The sequence below is a fragment of the Pseudophryne corroboree genome, chromosome 12 (assembly GCF_028390025.1).
Source record: "Pseudophryne corroboree isolate aPseCor3 chromosome 12, aPseCor3.hap2, whole genome shotgun sequence".
In the NCBI taxonomy this organism is placed as follows: Eukaryota; Metazoa; Chordata; class Amphibia; order Anura; family Myobatrachidae; genus Pseudophryne; species Pseudophryne corroboree.
In genome coordinates this window covers 65,736,662-65,758,055 of record NC_086455.1, presented here as the reverse complement: position 1 = coordinate 65,758,055, position 21,394 = coordinate 65,736,662, and the positions used below count along the sequence as shown (strand labels likewise).

The following is a 21,394-nucleotide window of genomic DNA, read 5'->3' as shown; positions in this document are numbered from 1 at the left end:
GTGCACTTATTAAAAATTCTGAGTCGCACACAAGTTGCAGATATTTCAGATTTCAGCATACGCAACATGCACCAAAGAAAATTGGATTCTGTACATCAGGTATCTGGTATGGATGGAGATCACTAGTACATAAGGATTGATCTATCTAGAAACATGGAATTTGACGTCAGATAAGAACCACTTGGCCCAACTTGTCTGCTCTAAACACATGTACACGCACACACTTACGTTATTCTTTTTTTTTTTCTTAACCGTATATTTTTGGGATTGTGGGAGGAAACCAGAGCACCCAGTGGAAACCCACGCAAGCACGGGGAGAATATACAATCTCCACACAGTTAGGGCTGTTGTGAGAATTGAACCCATGACCTCCGTGCTGTAAGGCAGGAATGCTAACCCTTACACTGTTGTACTGATGACGAACCACACTATTTGTGAAACTGCGGTTTCTGGGTGGTAACTGGGCAGCAACCATGCAATCTCACAGTACTCTTCTGTTTCATGGGAGTGTCGCGGGAGTGTCCGACAGCTTTACTGCTTGTTCGCAGCATGCAGATAGAGATGGGACGCCTTTCTCAGCCGGATCCTTTGATAGCGGCTGATACATCTCCCTAGTGACGTCAGTAAGATAGTCCTCACTGCCTCATTGATGCCACTGTATATTGGGGAAGTAATAGGCTGTATTCCTCTCGTGTTTTATATGCTTCCAAAACAAGAGAGTCCTAATGATTTTATGTTACTTATTTTGTATATTTCTTTTTATACAGGCGACTGCGTTTCTCAATGCCAAAATTTTCAGCTTCTAGCACACTTGATCTTAAAACTGAGCTAAGTGAAATAGGCATCAAGGAAATATTTTCTGGTAGTGCTGATCTTTCTGGGATTACAGGAACCCCCCTGAGGGTGTCAGAGGTGAGAATTATTTTTAGATTAACTATTTCAGTTTGAATTTTTCAGTATATAGGGGTATATGCAATAGCGGGCGAAATCGCGGCAATTATCGCCGTTTTTTCAATTCGACCAAATTCGCCAGGTGAATTCCGGAAGGTGGCTTCCGGAATTCACCATATGCAATGAAAAACGGATTCGCCAGAGTCGCGGGCGAAAATCGGCCGATTTTGCGGATTTTACCGCGATTTTAAAAAACGGGAAAAAACGGGGAAAAACCCGGAAAAAAAATGGCGTGGGGTCCCCCCTCCAAAGCATAACCAGCCTCGGGCTCATTGAGCTGGTCCTGGTTCTAAAAATGCGGGGAAAAAATTGACAGGGGATCCCCCGTATTTTTAAAACCAGCACCGGGCTCTGCGCCTGGTGCTGGTGCCAAAAATACGGGGGACAAAACGAGTAGGGGTCCCCCGTATTTTTAACACCAGCATCGGGCTCCACTAGCTGGACAGATAATGCCACAGCCGGGGGTCACTTTTATACAGTGCCCTGCGGCCGTGGCATCAAATATCCAACTAGTCACCCCTGGCCGGGGTACCCTGGGGGAATGGGGACCCCTTCAATCAAGGGGTCCCCCCCCCCCAGCCACCCAAGGGCCAGGGGTGAAGCCCGAGGCTGTCCCCCCCCCATCCAATGGGCTGCGGATGGGGGGGCTGATAGCCTTTGTGTTCAAAAAAAAAGATATTGTTTTTTCCATTAGTACTACAAGTCCCAGCAAGCCTCCCCTGCAAGCTGGTACTTGGAGAACCACAAGTACCAGCATGCGGGAGAAAAACGGGCCCGCTGGAACCTGTAGTTCTAATGGAAAAAAAATACCCAAATAAAAACAGGACACAGACACCGTCGACAGTAAAACTTTATTACACACTGCCGACACACACATACTTACCTATGTTCACACGCCGACATCGGTCCTCTTCTCCATGTAGAATCCCGGGGTACCTGAAAATAAAAGATCAATTATACTCACCTCAACAGGCTCCAGAGATAAATCCACGGACTTGGCAAAAAAAGAAAACGAACAACCGGACCTGCGGACCGAAAGGGGTCCCATGCTGACACATGGGACCCCTCTCCCCGAATGCCGGGACATCACGTGACTCCTGTCACTGATGTCCCTTCAGCCAATCAGGAAGCGCTACTGCCGTGGCGCTCATCTGATTGGCTGGACGCCGTCTGTACTCTGACAGCGCCTCGCACAGCTCCCTCCATTACTTTCAATGGTGGGAACTTAGCGGCTAGCGGTGGGGTCACCCGCCGGTCACCGCTGACCGGCGGGTGACCTCACCGCTAGCCGCTAAGTTCCCACCATTGAATATAATGGAGGGAGCTGTGCGATGCGCTGTCACAGCGATCAGCCAATCAGGTTAGCGCAACGAAGTTGCGCTTCCTGATTGGCTTAGAGACCTGTCAGTGACAACTGTCACTGACAGATCTTAATCGTGGATAGGTGTCCCATGTGTCAGCATGGGACACCTTTCAGTCCGTTTTTGGTGCGGGTAAATGCGCTTTCTTTTTTTGCCAAGTCCGTGGATTTATCTCTGGAGCCTGTTGAGGTGAGTATAATTGATCTTTTATTTTCAGGTACCCCGGGATTCTACATGGAGAAGAGGACCGATGTCGGCGTGTGAACATAGGTAAGTATGTGTGTGTCGGCAGTGTGTAATAAAGTTTTACTGTCGACGGTGTCTGTGTCCTGTTTTTATTTGGGTATTTTTTTTCCATTAGAACTACAGGTACCAGCGGGCCCGTTTTTCTCCCGCATGCTGGTACTTGTGGTTCTCCAAGTACCAGCTTGCAGGGGAGGCTTGCTGGGACTTGTAGTACTAATGGAAAAAACAATATCTTTTTTTTTTAACACAAAGGCTATCAGCCCCCCCATCCGCAGCCCATTGGATGGGGGGGGACAGCCTCGGGCTTCACCCCTGGCCCTTGGGTGGCTGGGGGGGGGGGACCCCTTGATTGAAGGGGTCCCCATTCCCCCAGGGTTCCCCGGCCAGGGGTGACTAGTTGGATATTTGATGCCACGGCCGCAGGGCACTGTATAAAAGTGACCCCCGGCTGTGGCATTATCTGTCCAGCTAGTGGAGCCCGATGCTGGTGTTAAAAATACGGGGGACCCCTACTCGTTTTGTCCCCCGTATTTTTGGCACCAGCATCAGGCGCAGAGCCCGGTGCTGGTTTTAAAAATACGGGGGATCCCCTGTCAATTTTTTCCCCGCATTTTTAGAACCAGGACCAGCTCAATGAGCCCGAGGCTGGTTATGCTTTGGAGGGGGGACCCCACGCCATTTTTTTCCCGGATTTTACCGTTCCAGCAATAAAAAAAATAAAACAATAAAAATATTATTTTAAAAAATATATAAATAATATTTGTGCCTCCCCCAAAAAAAAAAAAAAAACCTAATCCCTTCTAATATAAATAGATCTGCTATTCCTAAAAAAAAAAACACAAAAAAAAACATGTTTAAAAATTTTTTATTTGTTTTCACCCTCCAAAGTGTGGCGGAGTGAAAATCGCGAATTTGCTGTCTAAAAGCACTGCAGGCGAATTTCCAAACTTGAATTGAATATGCTGGAGGCGAATTGCAGCATCTGTACCATTGCAGAAAAGGCGAATTCGGAAAAAGGCGAATTGAGAAAAGGCGAATTTTGACGGGCCGTTTTTTTGCGAAAAATGACTGCACTGCATAGGCGAATTGATTTTTGGAGGCGAAAACGGCCCGGAATTCGCCTATTTTGCCAATTCGCCCGCTATTGCATATACCCCATTGTCTCACATTGACAAATTGACCTGGGATGTTTTGCTATAACAATGTGTGTATGTTAGTTGTAGTATCAAATACCTACTTGTGTGCAGAAGCGGAACTTGCGAGTGGTGGGCCCAGGTAAAAAATATATACCTTGGGCTCCCTCCTCTGCCTCACAGGGAGAGGCAGTGGGTAACGGTGAGAGGCAGTAGGTGACTAGGGAGGCAGAGTGTGACAGGGAGAGGCAGTCAGTCACTGGGAAAGCAGAGGATGAAAGAAAGAGGCAGTGGGTGACAGAGAGAGGCAATGTGTGGCAGAAAAAGGCAGTGGGCGATACATACCTCCCAACACTGGTGGTCAGTGGAGTGGACTGAAGGAGTGTGTGTGCCCGCATAGGGGGAGAGCCTAAGGGAAGGGAGGTATCACTGTAGGGCATGCCAAGCTCTCTCTGAGATGCTGAGCAGCATCCAGGCTCCTCCTACACTGCGAATAGATGCCATGTGGTTGTGCACGGCATCTGTTCACCTGCTGCTTAGCAGAGCAGCTGTGTGTGTGCCCCCTAACTAACCCCTACCCCCCATTCCCCATCGTGGGACACTATGGCCCATGGATGGGACAGTGGGACAGTTCTAGAAAAATGGGACAATTCGGAGGTATGTGTAATGGGCAGATGGTGATAGCAGGAGGCAGTGGGTGACAGAAGGAGGTAGTTGGTTACAAGGGAAGGCTGAGGGTGACTGGAGAGGTTGAGGGTGTCATTGGGTGAAAGCAGGAGGGAGAGAGTAGCAGAGGGTGACAGCGAGAGGCAGTGGATGACTGGGGAGACAGTGTTATGGGGACAGGCAATAGGTCACAGCTATAGAGGCAGTGGGTGATAGCGGGAGAGGCAGAGGGTTGACTGGGGAGGCAAAGTGAGGGAGTTCAGTAACTGACAGGAGGAGGCAGAGGCTGGTTGGGGGGAGCAGATGATGACAGGGGAGGCAGAGTGTGGCAGGGACAGGCATTGGGTGGGAGCAGAAGAGCCAATGGGTGACAGCAGGAGACGCAGTGTTTGATAGCAGGAGATGTAGCGGGTGACAGCAGGAGATGCAGTGGGTGACAGAAGGAGGCTGAGGGTGTCAGTAGGTGACAGAGAGTGACTGCAGAACAAGCTCAGTAGTGCGGCGGACTGTCCCCCCACCCAACACAACTCTTTAGTCGCACACACCCCAGTTACAGTATGGCACTGCACTTACCGGGAGCTGCTTCTCCTTCAGCACCGGTGACAGCATCTGGCAGTGTGAATCCCCTCTTAGTTGCAGAGCTGCCTCCCCCGTTCTGGCGCTGAGAGGAGAGATGCGGCCACAGAGCTCTCTCTTTCTCTCTTCTGCTGCTGGTGGGAGTTGAACATTATGAGGTGGGGGGGGGGGGGGGGAGGAGAAAGGGGCCCAGCGCACCCCAGCTCTTGCACGGCTGCCGGGCTGGGATGGCTCTTAATCCCACAAGGCAGCCTGTATCATCCGGATAGGGGTGAGAGACAGCCGGTAGTTCTCCTACTGCTTGTGTGCCTGATTCTGATTTGTACATAAACCTAATGGTTTCCATACAATTCCAACAATTTGGGGTCTGTGCATGATTGCTCGCATGTCCAACAATCCTGATGAGTGCAGTCAGCAAGCGGGAGCATTCTATAAAATGGGAGCAGGAGTGTAGAGAGCCGCGTTGGGCCCAGGTACTTTTTTAGGGTGTGGCCTAACTGCAGGATGCATTGCCACACCCTCTCATGCAAATTGTTGTCAAAAAGTTTTATTCAGCGGTGCAAAGCTTTCCTCCCCCTCCCCCACACAGGCAGAAGAGGCTGCTTCTGCTCCTACGCGGCAGCAGCCTCCCTGCACCACCACAGCCCAGCCAGCACACAGAAGCATGTACTGGCTGGGGAACTAAAACTGCTCTGATAGGTAAGGGGGGCGGGGGATGACGGTGGACCCAGGCTCCTCCATCAGGCCCAGGTAATTAGTACCTGCTCACCTCCCCCTCTCATATCTATTTTATGTATGATATTCACATTATTGTTTTCTCTCTTGACCACTGCAGGCTGTACATAAGGCTGTGCTGAATATGGATGAGGAGGGGACAGAGGCTGCCGCTGCCACAGCTGTTACGGTGGTAAAATTGAGTCTCGGCATACACATTACAGTTGATCGGCCATTCATGTTCATTATTAAGGATAAGAACATTAACAGTGCTCTCTTCATTGGAAGAATCATGAATCCAGAGAAATAGGTTTTATGGGTCCTTTGTTGTCAAAATACAGTGTAAAAGTTCATTGCCTATTATTACTGGTTGTCTTAAAAAAAAATATTAAAACAAAATATCAAAATACACATGGGTCATCACAGGTAGTGATATAATCATAAGAAAAGAACAGGTGTACAATGCAAGACCATCTACATAACGAGCAAGGGAATAAACATACATGAAACAAAGCAGAGTAAAGCACAACCATAAGCCAGTGAAGTCATTTGCGTATAAAAAGGGAGACAGAACCCATCTGAAGATATTATATAATTGGGTAAGGGAACATAACATCATGTAAAAAAGAGCCATATACAGTACGTATGAGGAAGCACACAAAACTAGTGGCACCTCCTTCACCAAACCACGCTGGAGCACAACTCAAAAAAGTATAAAAAGATAACAGATCCTATAGATATAGGGGGATTTTCTACCATAGGATGTGTTACAGAAACATTACTGAAGAAGTTAGTGGAGTGTGGAGGAATGCCAATGAAAGTTTCCCATGTATCAAAGAACTTCCACATGCAGGCTTCCTTCTGGAGGGATGCCTCCCACCAACCCATATGAAAGAGTAAAGAAGGTTTTACAGTACAAGAGCAGGAGAATACTGGCTGTAAGGAGCACACATACAGGAATTACACTTATAACAGGGTGCATTTAACTTAAAGGTGCAGAAAACTAAACAACATGGAAATTTGCTATGGAAATGCAACTTAAGCGTGAAAGACTGTGGAAAGTAATAGAAGATCCTGGTGACACTGCTGGTCCTGGCTTGAGTGTGGAGCAACATATTTACTACATAATTCATGAGAAAATGTCAGCTGTAGACATGTGGACTGCATTGCAAGAGAATAAACTTCATGCTTTTGAGGGAAAGGGGGATTGGGAGAAACCAAGCACAGGTAATGATTATTCCCTACACAGGGTAGGAATTTGTGATGTGAAACACAATAATTGAATAAAGTGGCTGTATTTATTCTATGAAATACCTCATGTGGAGGTGCACCCCGGAGAGTCAGGTAATATGATACAAAGGAAAGAAAAAGAAACTCTCTGGTTTTGGGGCATACTTGCCTACTTTCAGGGAGATTGTGAAAGTGACACCTATCAGCGCAGGCGCGTACTGCTACATCGGAGAGGCGTGTCATGAAAATGACTTACATCCAAATGTAAATGAGCCCCAAAGTTAGTAAGATCTATTTGTTGAAGAGAATACACTGATATTTTTCAGGATTTGTTTGTGTATTGTGCTTTACAAGAGGTTCCATCTACTGTAAGTGGCCATGGTAAACCTTATTTAAAATGCATGTAGCCATAGGGATCATTGGGGTAGATGTATTAACCTGGAGAAGGCATAAGGAAGTGATAAACCAGTGATATGTGCAAGGTGATAAACAGTTTAAACACACCAGCCAATCAGCTCCAATATGTAAATTACCAGTTAGGAGCTGATTGGCTGCTGCATTATCACCTTGCACTTAACACTGCTTTATCACTGGTTCATCACTTCCTAATGCCTTCTACAGGTTAATACATCTACCCCATTGTGCCTTATAATCAATACAGAGAAATGGCACTGATGATCCCATTTGAATGTATGTATCTCTGATTTCTCTCCCCCCCCCCCCCCAAGAATGTAGCTGCTGCATAATAGGGTTAAGGTGCAATCAGGGAGATTGCTGATCTATTCAGGGAGTCAGGGAGATTGCTGCTATTTCAGGGAGTCTCCTGCAGAATGAGGGAGGGTAGGGTTGTGATCTTTTTAAATTTTGCAAAAGCCTTCCATACGGTGCCTCACATGAGACTGATCATCAAATTAAGGGAACTTGGACTAGGAAATACTATTTGTACATGGATAGAAAATTGGCTAGATAACGGGGTACAACGAGTAGTGGTTAATGGGATGTTCTCCAGCTGGCACCAGTAGTCAGCGGAATACCACAAGCGGAATACCACAAGGGTCCGTACTTGGTCCGCTACTGTTCAATATATTTATTAATGATCTAGGAATAGGCCTGGGAAGCACAGTGTCAATCTTTGCAGATGATACTAAACTGTGTAAGGTAATTCATTCAGAAATCGATGTGGAGTCTTTACAGAATTTCTTATTTAAACTTGAAACTTGGGCATCTAAATGGGGAATGAGATTCAATATTGAATAATGCAAAGTTATGTACTTTGGGATTAGAAACAAACTTGCATCCTACACTCTTAATGGGGAAAAGATAGGGGTAACTGTGGTGGAAACAGATTTGGGGGTGCTCATAGATAATAGGCTTAATAACCGTACGCAATGTCAAAATGCAGCGAAGAAGGCGAGTAAAGTCCTTGCGTGCATAAAACGGGGTATTGAGTCAAGGGACGAGGATGTAATCCTGCCTCTGTTTAAATCATTGGTATGTTCGCATCTGGAATATTGGGGGTCATTCCGAGTTGTTCGCTCGCAAGCTGCTTTTAGCAGCTTTGCACACGCTAAGCCGCCGCCTACTGGGAGTGAATCTTAGCTTATCAAAATTGCGAACGAAAGATTCTCAAAATTGCGAATAGACGCTTCTTAGCAGTTTCTGAGTAGCTCCAGACTTACTCGGCATCTGCGATCAGTTCAGTGCTTGTTGTTGCTGGTTTGACGTCACAAACACACCAAGCGTTCGCCCAGACACTCCTCCGTTTCTCCAGCCACTCCTGCGTTTTTCCCAGAAACGGTAGCGTTTTTTCACACACTCCCATAAAACGTCCAGTTTTCGCCCAGAAACACCCACTTCCTGTCAATAACATTACGATCATCAGAACGAAGAAAAAACCTCATAATGCCGTGAGTAAAATACCTAACTGCATAGCAAATTTACTTGGCGCAGTCGCACTGCGGACATTGCGCATGCGCATTAGTGACTAATCGCTCCGTTGCGAGAAAAAAATAATGAGCGAACAACTCGGAATGACCCCCATTGTGTTCAATTTTGGGCACAATATTATAAAAAAGATATCGGGGAGCTCGAAAGAGTTCAAAGGCACGCTACTAAACTGATTAAAGGGTTAGAGACACTGGAGTACGAGGAAAGGCTTACTGGGTTAAATTTATATTCCCTTGAAAAGAGGAGACATTATTAATATCTTCAAATATATAAAGGGTCAAAACAAAGAGTTAGCAGGGGATTTGTTTATTAATAAAAGTCTGTACAGGACACGTGGGCATTCACTGAGGCTAGAGGAGAGGAAATTCCGTACACAACATAGGAAAGGGTTCTTTACCATAAGGGCAATAAGGATTTGGAACTCCCTGCCGGATAAGGTGATAATGGTGGACTCTTTAAATGCATTTAAAAACGGATTGGACAGTTTTCTAGCTGAAAAAGACATCCAAGGCTATAGCATTTAATATATGGACATTATGTATATGGGAGTGATACGAAATATAGTTAGCAATAGGTACGGAACCATTATTTTGGTTGGTGCATTATAATATGCACTGCTTAATATGGATACAAGTTGAACCCGACGGGCATTTTGTCTTTTTTTACAACCTCACTAACTATGTAACTATGTAGGCACTTGTGTTTTGGGGGCACTTTTATGTTGTATGATATATTTAAAAATGAACTTTCATTAGATCGATTAAAAAAAGGGGGGTGAGTATATCAAAAGACAAACAGACAGAAAAACACAGACATTACATATAGGTAAAAAAAACATTATTGCCGACACTCCCACGATATGTTGGCTAGTGTGTACCCAGCTTAAGTGTCACTGGACATATCAGCAGCATAGCTGAAGATATACTTGTCAGAGGCTATCAGCTTGGAAGTTCAAAAACAGAAAAGATCTTCTGCAAGATCGGCAAGCCACCTAAGAGATATGATGAAGAAATTGCAAACACAGCAGTCAGTGGGGTATATTTACTAAGGTTTGAGTTTCATAGAAGAGGAGATGTTGCCAAACTGATTCTAGCTATTATCTTCTAGAAGGTGATTGATAAATGAGAAGTAGAATCTGATTGGTTGCTATGGGCAACATCACTTCTATGAAACACACACCTTAGTAAATATACCCCTGTGAGTCTCAAGATATCCAGAAACCTTTGGTGTGAGTGGAAATCCAAGCTAAGCAAAGAGACTGTGCAATATTTAAAGGCCACAGGTATGAGAGGCACCAAGAATCGTGATAGTGACAGCAGATCCAAGTTTGTGAGTCAAGAGACTATTGTTATGGCCCATACTGTCAGTAAAGGAGCTTTTACTAATGTATCTTCCAAGAAGGCCAAGGTAAAGTCACGTGATTCCTTTTCATGAGTTTAACCCTATTTATTTTTCTGGTCGCTATAGGAAAGCTGAAATTAAATGTTTGTGTAACAATGGAGAAGCTTGTAGTGAGAGGGATGTTGAAAGAGGAGTGTGCTACTGCACAGACTCCTGATATTCTTGTTCTCCAGGGAGGCTTCATGCCTTATACCAAGATGGCCACTGAGATCACTACTGACCATGTGCAGTACCATTTTGGAACACTGGGGCAGATGTACTAACCTGGAGAAGGCATAAGGACATGATAAAGCAGTGATAAGTGCAAGGTGATAAACGCACCAGCCAATCAGCTCCAATATGTAAATTATGAGTTAGGAACTGATTGGTTGGTGCATTATCACCTTGCACTTATCACTGATTTATCACTTCAGCTTTTATCAAGCTTTGAAATTACAGTAGCTGATTGGTTGCTTTGGGCAACTATCCCACTTTATCTCTCTCCAAGGCTTGATACATCTCCCTTTTAGACTCCAGAGCTTCTGAACCTTGCTATTGATTCCACTACATAAGATCTGAGCCACTACTGACTTCTCCTTGCATTTCCCATTGGCTCTTCTCTGTAATGCTCTTACTGACCGTTCTCATGCTATTCCCTGTTGACCTTGGCATCTCTACTCCATTACCGGACCTTGTTTGCTGACTACTCTCCCTGACATTGTTTGCTGATTACTCTCATCTATCATGCTCAAAACCAACTCAGGGGGCCAGGACTTGCATGCTGGGCTAAGATAAGCTTGTACCGCCTTACAGGGGTTGCTGGCCAAAACCACCAAAATGTTTGACTGTGTGCCCATGTTATTGGTTGTGTCTGACCCAGCTGATAGGCAGAGTCCACATTTCAGTCCTGAAACATAACACTGAATCAAACACTAATTTTCAAATATATGTTTACAGTATTTCAATATCTGTTAATGTGTTGGTGACAGGTACAAATCTAGACTATTCTTTGTGGGGGGGGTTAATAATTAATCTTGACTCCTCCTTGTTCCTGTCCTGGCACCTCCTCTTTCTGAGCAAGAAAAAAAGGCATTTGGTTTCCCCCAGCACCCTAAATGATAACAGTAACCAGATATAAATCCCACATAATAATAGAATTCAGAGATCTTCGTTACACATGTTTGCACAAATGTGTGGTTAAGCCACAAGGCTGCATCAAGGCGTCTCTGTATATTTGGGGTCCCTAGCGCTATATCTAGGTGCAGGGTGTGGCAACCCAAAACACCAGCATAAGCCAGAAAGCCCAGCATAGCATACCAGTGGAAAAACTAATGTTAATAAATTAGTATTTAGGAAGCCGAAGCTATAGAGAGGGTGATACAAAAATTAAATGTAATTAAAATAGAGAAATAGTGTTAGAAAATTAATAAGTGAAAAGTGTTAATAGAATGTAAAGGTATGCCACACTAAAGCCATCCAGCTCAGCCAGTCCAGAGGCACCACCCCTCACACCTCCATTACCCCAATCTGGGTCTAAGATTAACCAGCAAGGAGCCACATGATAATGGCTCCTTACTACAATATGTCTAAGCTAAGAGCTACCTACCTTGGAGCAACCCCATAATGCTCCATGTGACATGTCAGGGCCTGCACCTCCTCCTAATTCAGGAACCTCTCTGCCTCTCACAACAGACATATATAATGGTAGATGCTCAATTAGCTTAGTGATATCATTCAGGTGCTCGAAAGGGAGGGGTATTTCTGAGCAAGAAAAAAAGGCATTTGGTTTCCCCCAGCACCCTGAATGATAACAGTAACCAGATATAAATCCCACATAATAATAGAATTCAGAGATCTTCGTTACACATATTTGCGCAAATGTGTGGTTAAGCCCCAAAGCCGCATCAAGGCCTCTCTGTATATTTGGGGTCCCTAGCGCTATATCTAGGTGCAGGGTGTGGCACCCCAAAACACCAGCAGAAGCCAGAAAGCCCAGCGTAGCATACCAGTGAAAAAAACTCCTCTTTCTGGTTTCAACTCCTCCCCTTTATTTATTTTTGGGGTGTTCACATGTCTTATTTCAATTTACATATATTTTATGTATTCACACAGTGTACATATACAATGCTAGATGCATCTATACAAAGTTACAGTGTACAATGGGGGTCATTCCGAGTTGATCGCTAGATAAAAATGTTCGCAGCGATTAAGTGAAAAAGCGGCACTTCTGCGCATGCGGCGCGATGCGCACGCACAACGTACTTTCACAACAGCCGATGTAGTTTTACACAAGATCTAGCGAGGCTTTCCATTCGATATGTCTGCCGCGGAGTGATTGACATAAAGTGGGCGTTTCTGGGTGTGAACTGACAGTTTTCAGGGAGTGTTTGGAAAAACGCAGGCGTGCCAGGTAAAACGCAGGCGTGGCTGGGAGAACGCAGGGCGTGTTTGTGACGTCAAATCCGGAACTGAACAGTCTGAAGTGATCGCAAGCGCTGAGTAGGTCTGGAGCTACTCTGAAACTGCACAATTTTTTCTGGTAGCCACTCTGCGTTCCTTTCATTCACACTTCTGGTAAGCTAAAATACACTTCCCCGTGGGTGGCAGCATAGCGTTTGCACGGCTGCTGAAAACTGCTAGCGAGCGATCAACTCGGAATGACCCCCAATATACTGTAGACTGGGAGCAATGATTAAAGCAAATTGCCTGGAACTGGCACACTGCAGGGCACTCAGCCCTTGGCATTTCCCTCCCACCTACATACATTCTCAGCCTACTGTGCCTAGATTATCAAACACATAGTTTAAGGTATGCAAACTTCTCAAGGGAATTTTAGAGAAATGTTCTTCAGCAAAATCTGTTACAATATCCAGGGCTGGCCCAAGCCTATTTTTTTTTTTAGCAAGCAAATTAAATTTTTGGCGCCCTTTGATGGGATAATCTTCTTAAAGGGACAGCACGTGCCGCAATAAGGGGTGTGGTCTCACAAAAAAGGGGCGGGACAAACAATTTTACCCCAATCTGCAATGCTCAATATACATAAGCCCCCAGCAGTACCAGATACACATATGCCCCAGCGCCAGATACACATATGCCCCCAGAGCCAGATACACATATGCCCCCAGCGCCAGATACACATATGCGCCCAGCGCCAGATACACATATGCGCCCAGTGCCAGGTATAGATATACCCCCAGTGCTAAGTATACATATACCCCCAGTGCCAGTTACACATATGCCCCCCAGTGCCCGGTACACATATGCCCCCACTGCCAGGTACACATATGCCCCCAGCGCCCGATGCACATAGAAACATAGAATGTAACTGCAGATAAGAACTACTTGGCCCATCTAGTCTGCCCCTTTTTTTACCATATTTTTATCTCAAACCTTGGGGGTAATTCCAAGTTGATCGCAGCAGGAAATTTTTTAGCAGTTGGGCAAAACCATGTGCACTGCAGGGGGGGCAGATATAACATGTGCAGAGAGAGTTAGATTTGGGTGGGTTATTTTGTTTCTGTGCAGGGTAAATACTGGCTGCTTTATTTTTACACTGCAATTTAGATTGCAGATTGAACTCACCACACCCAAATCTAACTCTCTCTGCAAATGTTATATCTGCCTCCCCTGCAGTGCACATGGTTTTGCCCAACTGCTAAAAATATTCCTGCTGCGATCAACTTGGAATTACCCCCCTTATTTGATCCTTATTTCTTTGTAAGGATATCCTTATGTCTATCCAGTGCATGTTTAAATTGCTCTACTGTCTTAGCCTCTACCCCCTCTGATGGGAGGCTATTCCACTTGTCCATTACCCTTTCTGTGAAGTAATTTTTCCTCAAATTTCCCCTGTACCTCCCCCCCTCCAGTCTCAGTGCACGTCCTCGTGTCCTATTGCTTCACTTCATTTGGAGAATGTTTCCCTCCTGGACTTTGCTAAAACCCATGATATATATGAAAGTTTCTATCATATCCCCCCTTTCCCTTCTCTGCTCCAAACTATACATATTGAGATTTTTTTAGTCTTTCTTAGTATGTTTTGTAATGAAGGCCATGCACCATTTTATTTGCCCTTCTTTGTACAGTCTCTAATCTAATAATATCCCTTTGAAGATATGGCCTCCAGAACTGAACACAGTATTCTAGATGAGGCCATACCAACGACCTATACAGTGGCATTATGACTTCTTTCTTTCTGCTGCTGATTCCTCTCCCAGTGCAGCCAAGCATCTCACTAGCCTTCCTCATTGCTTTGTTACATTGCTTACCTGCCTTCAAGTCACCTGATATAGTGACTCCTAGATCCCTTTCCTCCTTAGTAGTTTCCAGTATAGTGTCATTAATAGTATATTTAGCCTCTGGACTTTTTAAACCCAAGTGCATAAATTTGCATTTTTTGGCATTGAACTGTAACTGCCACACTCTTGACCATTTCTCTAGTCTACCTAAATCCTCAGTCATTTGTCATTTGTTTTACCCCTCCTGGTGTGTCTATCCTGTTGCATACCTTTGTGTCATCTGGAAAAAGGCATACTTTCCCTTTAATGCCATTTGCAATGTCACCAATAAAGATATTAAAAAGCACTGGTCCAAGTACAGATCCCTGGGGTTCTCCACTGGTAACATGCCCCCAGCGCCAGATACACATATACTCCCAGTGCCAGCTACACATATGCCCCCAGCACCATATACACATATGCCCCCAGCACAAGCAGTGCTGCTGCTTACTGAGGCTCACCACTGCCCGCCGGGCTCTGCCGCCGCTGAGAGGGTCAGGGAAGGTGCTGGTTCCAATCAGGCGCAACAATTTTTTTACAACTAAAGGCTAATTTAAAATCCTTGTCAAAAATGAACACTGGCGCAAATGCAATTTTCTAGGCTACGGAACTGTTAATGTTAGCAAGTGCAGCTGTCACCCAGAAAAAAAAAGATGCCCACCGGAGGCATCGCAAACTCATTCGCAATTGCATACACATTCGCAGACTACACAAAAAAATTTGGCGCTAAGGAGTGGTCTATGGCCACGCAGACTGGGCACTGCAGTAATGACTCAGAAACCATATTTTTGCATGTACGAGCTCGTAGCCATCAGCACATGCATGCCCCAAAAACGGCAAATATGGAGGGTGAGGGAAATCTATTGATGGAGTATGGCCATTTTCCAGAACTCTAAAACTCTAACAAATGCCCTCTTGCGCAATAAAAAATATATGGTATGGCTGAAGGTCCAATAAATCAAACTTATTTTTCCATAAATTTTATATATTTTATTACATTAAAGAAATATATTTAATAAATAAGAAACTTGACCGGTCAATAAAGTACCTAACAATCAATATTCATATATAATACTATAAGCTTCCTAAGGAGATGGATCAAAGCATACTCTGTGCACAGATAAATGTAATATTATAAACAGGGCAGGCGCTGCCCGCTACAATGTCTCGGGGAAGAAGCAGGTGTGCAGACAGCCGGTTCCGTTCAGCCACGGTAAACCCACTGCACGTGGGTCTAATCCTGTAATCCCTGGACGTGCGTTGTCCGTTAGTGATGGGAGGAATAGTGCTGAGATGGATGCTGAGAGCTGCTGCACAGAGTCCCGTAATACAGCCGTCTGTTAACTCTGGGCGCGTGACCGCTGCCGTAGCAAATGAAGCGGGGTAATTGCAGATGCGTCCCAGGCTGTGTATTAAATTCAGTGACCAAGAGAGAAGAGTCTGCACACCTGCTTCTTCCCCGAGACATTGTAGCTGGCAGCGCCCGCCCGGGGAAATCGAGAAATATCTCCGTGAGCAGGTCATTTGTGGCTCACACGGATATCCAAGTCAATACGCCTCTTAGCCCTTTATCAGACTGGGCATATGTTGGCCTTACCCGAGGACGCTCGGGCTTCAACAGTTTTATTGGAGAGGTAATGATTTAACAAAATCTGCATATCTATCATATTGGCTTTTTGTACCTTGAAGTAAGCCACAAACGGTTAAATACCATCTCAGAGCCTACACTTGTAATCAGTGACTACTATACATTGAAGTAACTGTGCTCAATATAATAAGATTCATTTTCCCATAGCAGGACTGGTTACTTTGTTGCACATCTGCTGAAGAACTTTCTGTTACTTTTGGATTACAAGTAGCCATCTCCTTTATCTTATGGTTCTAAACCAGTTATTGAATTAATATATACAATATCCGTATGATCATTATATTCATGTATTATGGCAATTCAGTGATTATTAGGTTAGCATAATATACATATTTATTAGGATACTTAAAAGGAAGTGTTTTTAATTATTTTTATAATAATAAATATATACATTTTTAATTTCTTGACTCATTGGTTGTTTTCAGGGCACTATAATGTCTGAGTGACATGAGCGCTTCTATTTTTTCCTTTTGTACTACGTCCAACATGGCAGGACCTGATCGACACAGGAGCTGGTGGGGAATTTGAGCATGCGCAGATCATTAAATATCTGAGATTTACATATCTGAATCAGGCCCTAAATATGAATTTCTTACATGAAAATTGCTTTGAAAACAATGTACATTTCTATGGTTCTTATTGATGAACATAACAGGAATTCCCCCTGTCTGACAGATTTGTTGCTGTAAAGTTTTCATGTAAACACAAACCCTGATATTTTTATATTAATTTGGTCTGTAGGTGGCGTTACTCTATAGATTTTTACCGATATCTCATCTTACCCCAGCTGAGTAAGCAGGCAGCTGTCCTATTAGTGCTGGGGCATATTACTAAGAGATGAAGTCAGGCAGGAGAACTCAAGTGAAGAGGTTCATGATTGATAATAGTGAACCAATTCTTGCACGACCATAGGAGTTTCTATAATGGGTGCAGTGTGTGCAGTGGACCGTGTTCCTTGATATCTGCGCATGGGCAGCAGACTCTGGCATTATGCCAGAGTCTACTTGCTGCCGGAGAGAGCCCGCAACAGAGGCTACATTTGGGTCCCCTCCATGCTGCCGGAGAGGGCCCGCAGCAGAAGCTGCATGTGGGTGCCCTCCATGCTTATCTGAAGAGACCCAAAATAGGGTGTTGTAAGTGGAACAAGATTTGGTGGCAGGTATGCAGCAACCTCAGCGCATTTCGTATCAGAAGAACTTAATCAGGGGTATATATATTCTACTGTCTTCTGGTATTTGGAGAGGAACTATAAAACACATAGCCCCCACTAACAGCAGGGGTAGGATCTGCTTAGATGATATAAACACTTTGGTACAGGTATAAGGAAGTGTAATGATAGAATCAGGTATACAGTGAATGTTGCAGGGTATCATGTGAAAACTAATAAAGTGAGGGGTCTATTTATAATAACGTGAAGACCACTAGCAGGAAGTTGTGGCTTATCAGTGGCGCACCCAGGGGGGGTTTCCGAGCACCCAGAGACCCCCCTCCACTAAAAAAATTTTTTTATTTTAGCTGCATGAGTATTATTAATGGCTGTCTAGCGTCCTCTGCAGCCTGCTGTCTTCCTGGTGGCACTTGTAAGTGCAATAAAAGTTTACTTTATTTTAATTATAGCACATATATATCCATGTGCATACATATATACACATGTATATACATACATACATATAAACACACACACATATGATATATATACATGTTGTGTATATGTAAGTGTGTATATATATATATATATACATATATATATATACACGGTGTGTATATATATATATATATATATATATATATACACACACAGATACACTAGTTTTACGGACCCAGCATATACTGGGTCACCTCAGTCCCCACCCCCGTGATTGGCTCCACCCAGTTCTGGAAACCCCCCCCCATGCAAATCCTGCGTTTGCCACTGCTTATCTCTATTTACAGAGCCAAGAAGCTGGCAGATGTTATTACCGGTATCATCAGCCATAGAATATGCCCGTAACATCCTGCAATACAAAGCATGGGGAAGCCTGTTTAGCAAGGATTTCTGTGGTGCAAGTACTGCAGCAATCTTCTGATTGAAGGATTTGACAGAAGACAAAATACTATATTTACTTTATTAAAACATATTTCTTTGAAAACTTAATTTATTTATGTTTTTATCTTTTTATAACTGCTTCATTTGGGATGTAGATAATATCCTGGCAGTCACCATGTCAACTCTCAGCATACCGACAGTGGCATCAAAATCCCAACAGATTAATACAGTAATACTGGGTTTAGGATTAGGCACTAGAGGGAGGGTTAGGGTTAAGCTACGGGGGGTTATTGATAGGCTGCAAGAAAGGCAGTTGGGGATAGGCTGTGGGAGGGGTTTGCTAGGGTTAGGCTGCAGGACGGGAGGGTTAGGGTTAGGCAGCCAGAGAAATGGGTTAGGGTTCAGATTAGAGTTAGGGTAAGGGTAAAAAAAATTCACTTTTGAACGTCTGGGGCCGCTGTCGGTGTTCTGACTGCCAGGGTGGTGAATGCTGGGCTATCGATACCATCCCTTTTATTTATGAGGGTTTTCTTACCCCTGTGCTGAGTCTATTTTTTGATGTTTGCACTCATCACATGCCAAAGTCAATATCACTGATTTTTTTTATTTGGCTTTCGTGCAGAACCCACACAAATTATACCTAATTCTTTTCACAGGAGTTTAGATTTTTAGAAATGACAAATAGTATTTTTGATCTCCATTCTGCTCATGCACAAACTGAAAGACTGCATATGTGCAGGAAACAGCAGCTGAATCTTACAAGAGAAATACACGGAAAACTCGCAGATTGCCGTATACTCGGCAGCCTACTGTACTTCAGACGCTGGATTGCATTGTAAGTTTGCATAGCACAATCCGGTGATGGTATTACATCTTTAGCTCAAACTGCAAAATACATAGCATGATTCCGCCTTGTAGTCCCCATGAGGCTGCAATGCAATGCACAAACTGAGCAGGAAAATTCCCTGTGGTTCACTCTTCTTAAATAGAGAAAACAGTAATAACTGCCTGACAAAAAAGAATGCAAATGACCTACTTTAGAAACATTATCATGATAGGGCTTACAGTACATACTAGGGTAAAGGTAATTTCGAAGTATGGCTTACCTGTGCTGGGCCAGTATCACCATTGAAAAGAATATCAATCAGCTGCCCTGACATCTTTTTAATTAAATATATATGGAAAAACGGAGGCGTGTCGCTGCCGTTTCGGGGGTGGGAAGAGGCCAGGGATCTCCATCGTAGGATGGAGAATTCCTGGCCTCTGCAGCAGACACAAGGGCGTAGCTACCATAGGTGTAGGGAGTGCAGCTGCTATGGGGCCCAGAGCTGAGAGGGGCCCATCTAACCTGTCAAAGTTACATGTGCTATATACATTTTTCACCATTGGGTGGTACACACTGTATGGGCCCTTACAAACTTGCATTAGTGCCTGAAAGATATTTAAGTTTCCTCCTGGACCGGCTAATGTGGTATAAAATTAACTGGAGGGCAATTTAATGTTACATAATATGCACTGGGGCACTGTAATGTGGCACAATATAAAGTGGGTGGACTATAGTGTGGCATAATATGAACTATTGCACGACGTGTACTGGCAGCCCTACAATGCAACAAAACGTGAACATGGGCACTACTATGATTCAGAAAATAAAATAGTTCACTACTGTGGGATAGGTGTCTCTATAATAGCATTCGGACAGGGGCCCCTTCAGTGTGCTGCTATGGGGCCCACAAAGTTCTTGCTACGCCCCTGAGCGGACGTCTTGTATGGCACCATGGGTGCTGCAATCCGCACCCATGGTGCCGCACCAGACGCCAGCCACAGAGGTAGAACGGCTTTGGAGTGACCCTTTTATCCAAACCATCTATCTGTTGCCTTCAATTGCCTGGAGACGATTATATACCACCGCTAGCCCAAACCCGCCACAAACCCCTTCATCCACTTGATCCCAGCCGAGAAGGACTATCCAGCTGCACTCTCGGGGAAGCACCCAGGCAGCGCAGCACACGACGGCTTGTGGATCAGAAGCGGCAGAGGTCCGGTGCTTATCCGGCTGGACGGCTACTACAACGGCGGCTACTGGTGAGACGAGGCTAATTTACAAATACGTTATCCCGACTGATTAGCCGCTTACACCGGCGGCCACGCGAGATTAGGAGCCGCTGAGCCATTCGGGATTTCACATTATATCACCGATAAGTGGGACGGGACCGGCATCTGCACGCTGTCCCGACTGTTTAGCCACTCACGCCAGCGGCTGTACAAGGATAGGAGCCACTGAGCCGTACGGGACCTTGGCTACATCACTAACGGTTAACTATATTATCAGATTGGGATGGTATTCAAGTGATTTCTAGCCCTTCCACCATTGACTTAATCCCACGGAATCCTGTTAATTGACAGGCATTTTTATCACCCATATTCTATACTGACCTTTTGGATGAATTTTTATTAAGAACTACAATACGTCCACAAGTTACCATAGGCTGGCCAGCCACTGTGGACACTATGGCCCTCATTCCGAGTTGTTCGCTCGTTGCCGAGTTTCGCTATATTGCGATTAGTCGCTTACTGCGCATGCGCAAGGTTCGCAGAGCGCATGCGGTTAGTTATTTTACTCAAAAGTTAGGTATTTTACTCACGGCATAACGAAGATTTTTCATCGTTCTGGTGATCGGAGTGTGATTGACAGGAAGTGGGTGTTTCTGGGCGCAAACTGGCCGTTTTATGGGAGTGTGCGAAAAAACGCTGGCGTTTCTGGGAAAAACGCGGGAGTGTCTGAAGAAACGGGGGAGTGTCTGGGCGAACGCTGGGTGTGTTTGTGACGTCAAACCAGGAACGACAAGCACTGAACTGATCGCAATGGCTGAGTAAGTCTGGAGCTACTCAGAAACTGCTAAGAATTTTCTATCCGCAAATCTGCTAATCTTTCGTTCGCAATTCTGCTAAGCTAAGATACACTCCCAGAGGGCGGCGGCCTAGCGTGTGCAATGCTGCTAAAAGCAGCTAGCGAGCGAACAACTCGGAATGAGGGCCTATATGTTCTTTGACTTACTCTAAATCATTGCGATTTTATTAGTGCATCCTGAGCTGTTACAGTATTACCTATTCAGGAACAGTTTTACTTTGCAAGATTTTGTTACATTTGTACCTATTACCGGTCTTTTGAAACATTAATTGTATGTGGGAATATTACTAGATGGTTGTGGATTTTAATAATATGTTGTTTAGGGATA

At 44.6% G+C, this 21,394-nt stretch overlaps 2 protein-coding genes across 2 annotated transcripts in view; one reads left to right on the top strand and one right to left on the bottom strand.

Moving 5' to 3' along the window:
* Positions 1-6,056, top strand: part of LOC134980673 (alpha-1-antiproteinase-like) — a 30,149-nt gene extending 24,093 nt beyond the window's left edge. Inside the window, exons 4-5 of the mRNA XM_063947589.1 lie at positions 768-912; positions 5,769-6,056. Coding sequence (XP_063803659.1) covers positions 768-912; positions 5,769-5,957 — 334 coding nt within the window. The 3' untranslated portion in view covers positions 5,958-6,056. The remainder of the gene's footprint in view (positions 1-767; positions 913-5,768) is intronic.
* Positions 1-19,314, bottom strand: part of LOC134980676 (cholesterol 24-hydroxylase-like) — a 256,343-nt gene extending 237,029 nt beyond the window's left edge. The window contains exon 1 of the mRNA XM_063947596.1: positions 19,262-19,314. Coding sequence (XP_063803666.1) covers positions 19,262-19,284 — 23 coding nt within the window. The 5' untranslated portion in view covers positions 19,285-19,314. The remainder of the gene's footprint in view (positions 1-19,261) is intronic.
* Between the last annotated feature and the right edge of the window lie 2,080 nt (positions 19,315-21,394).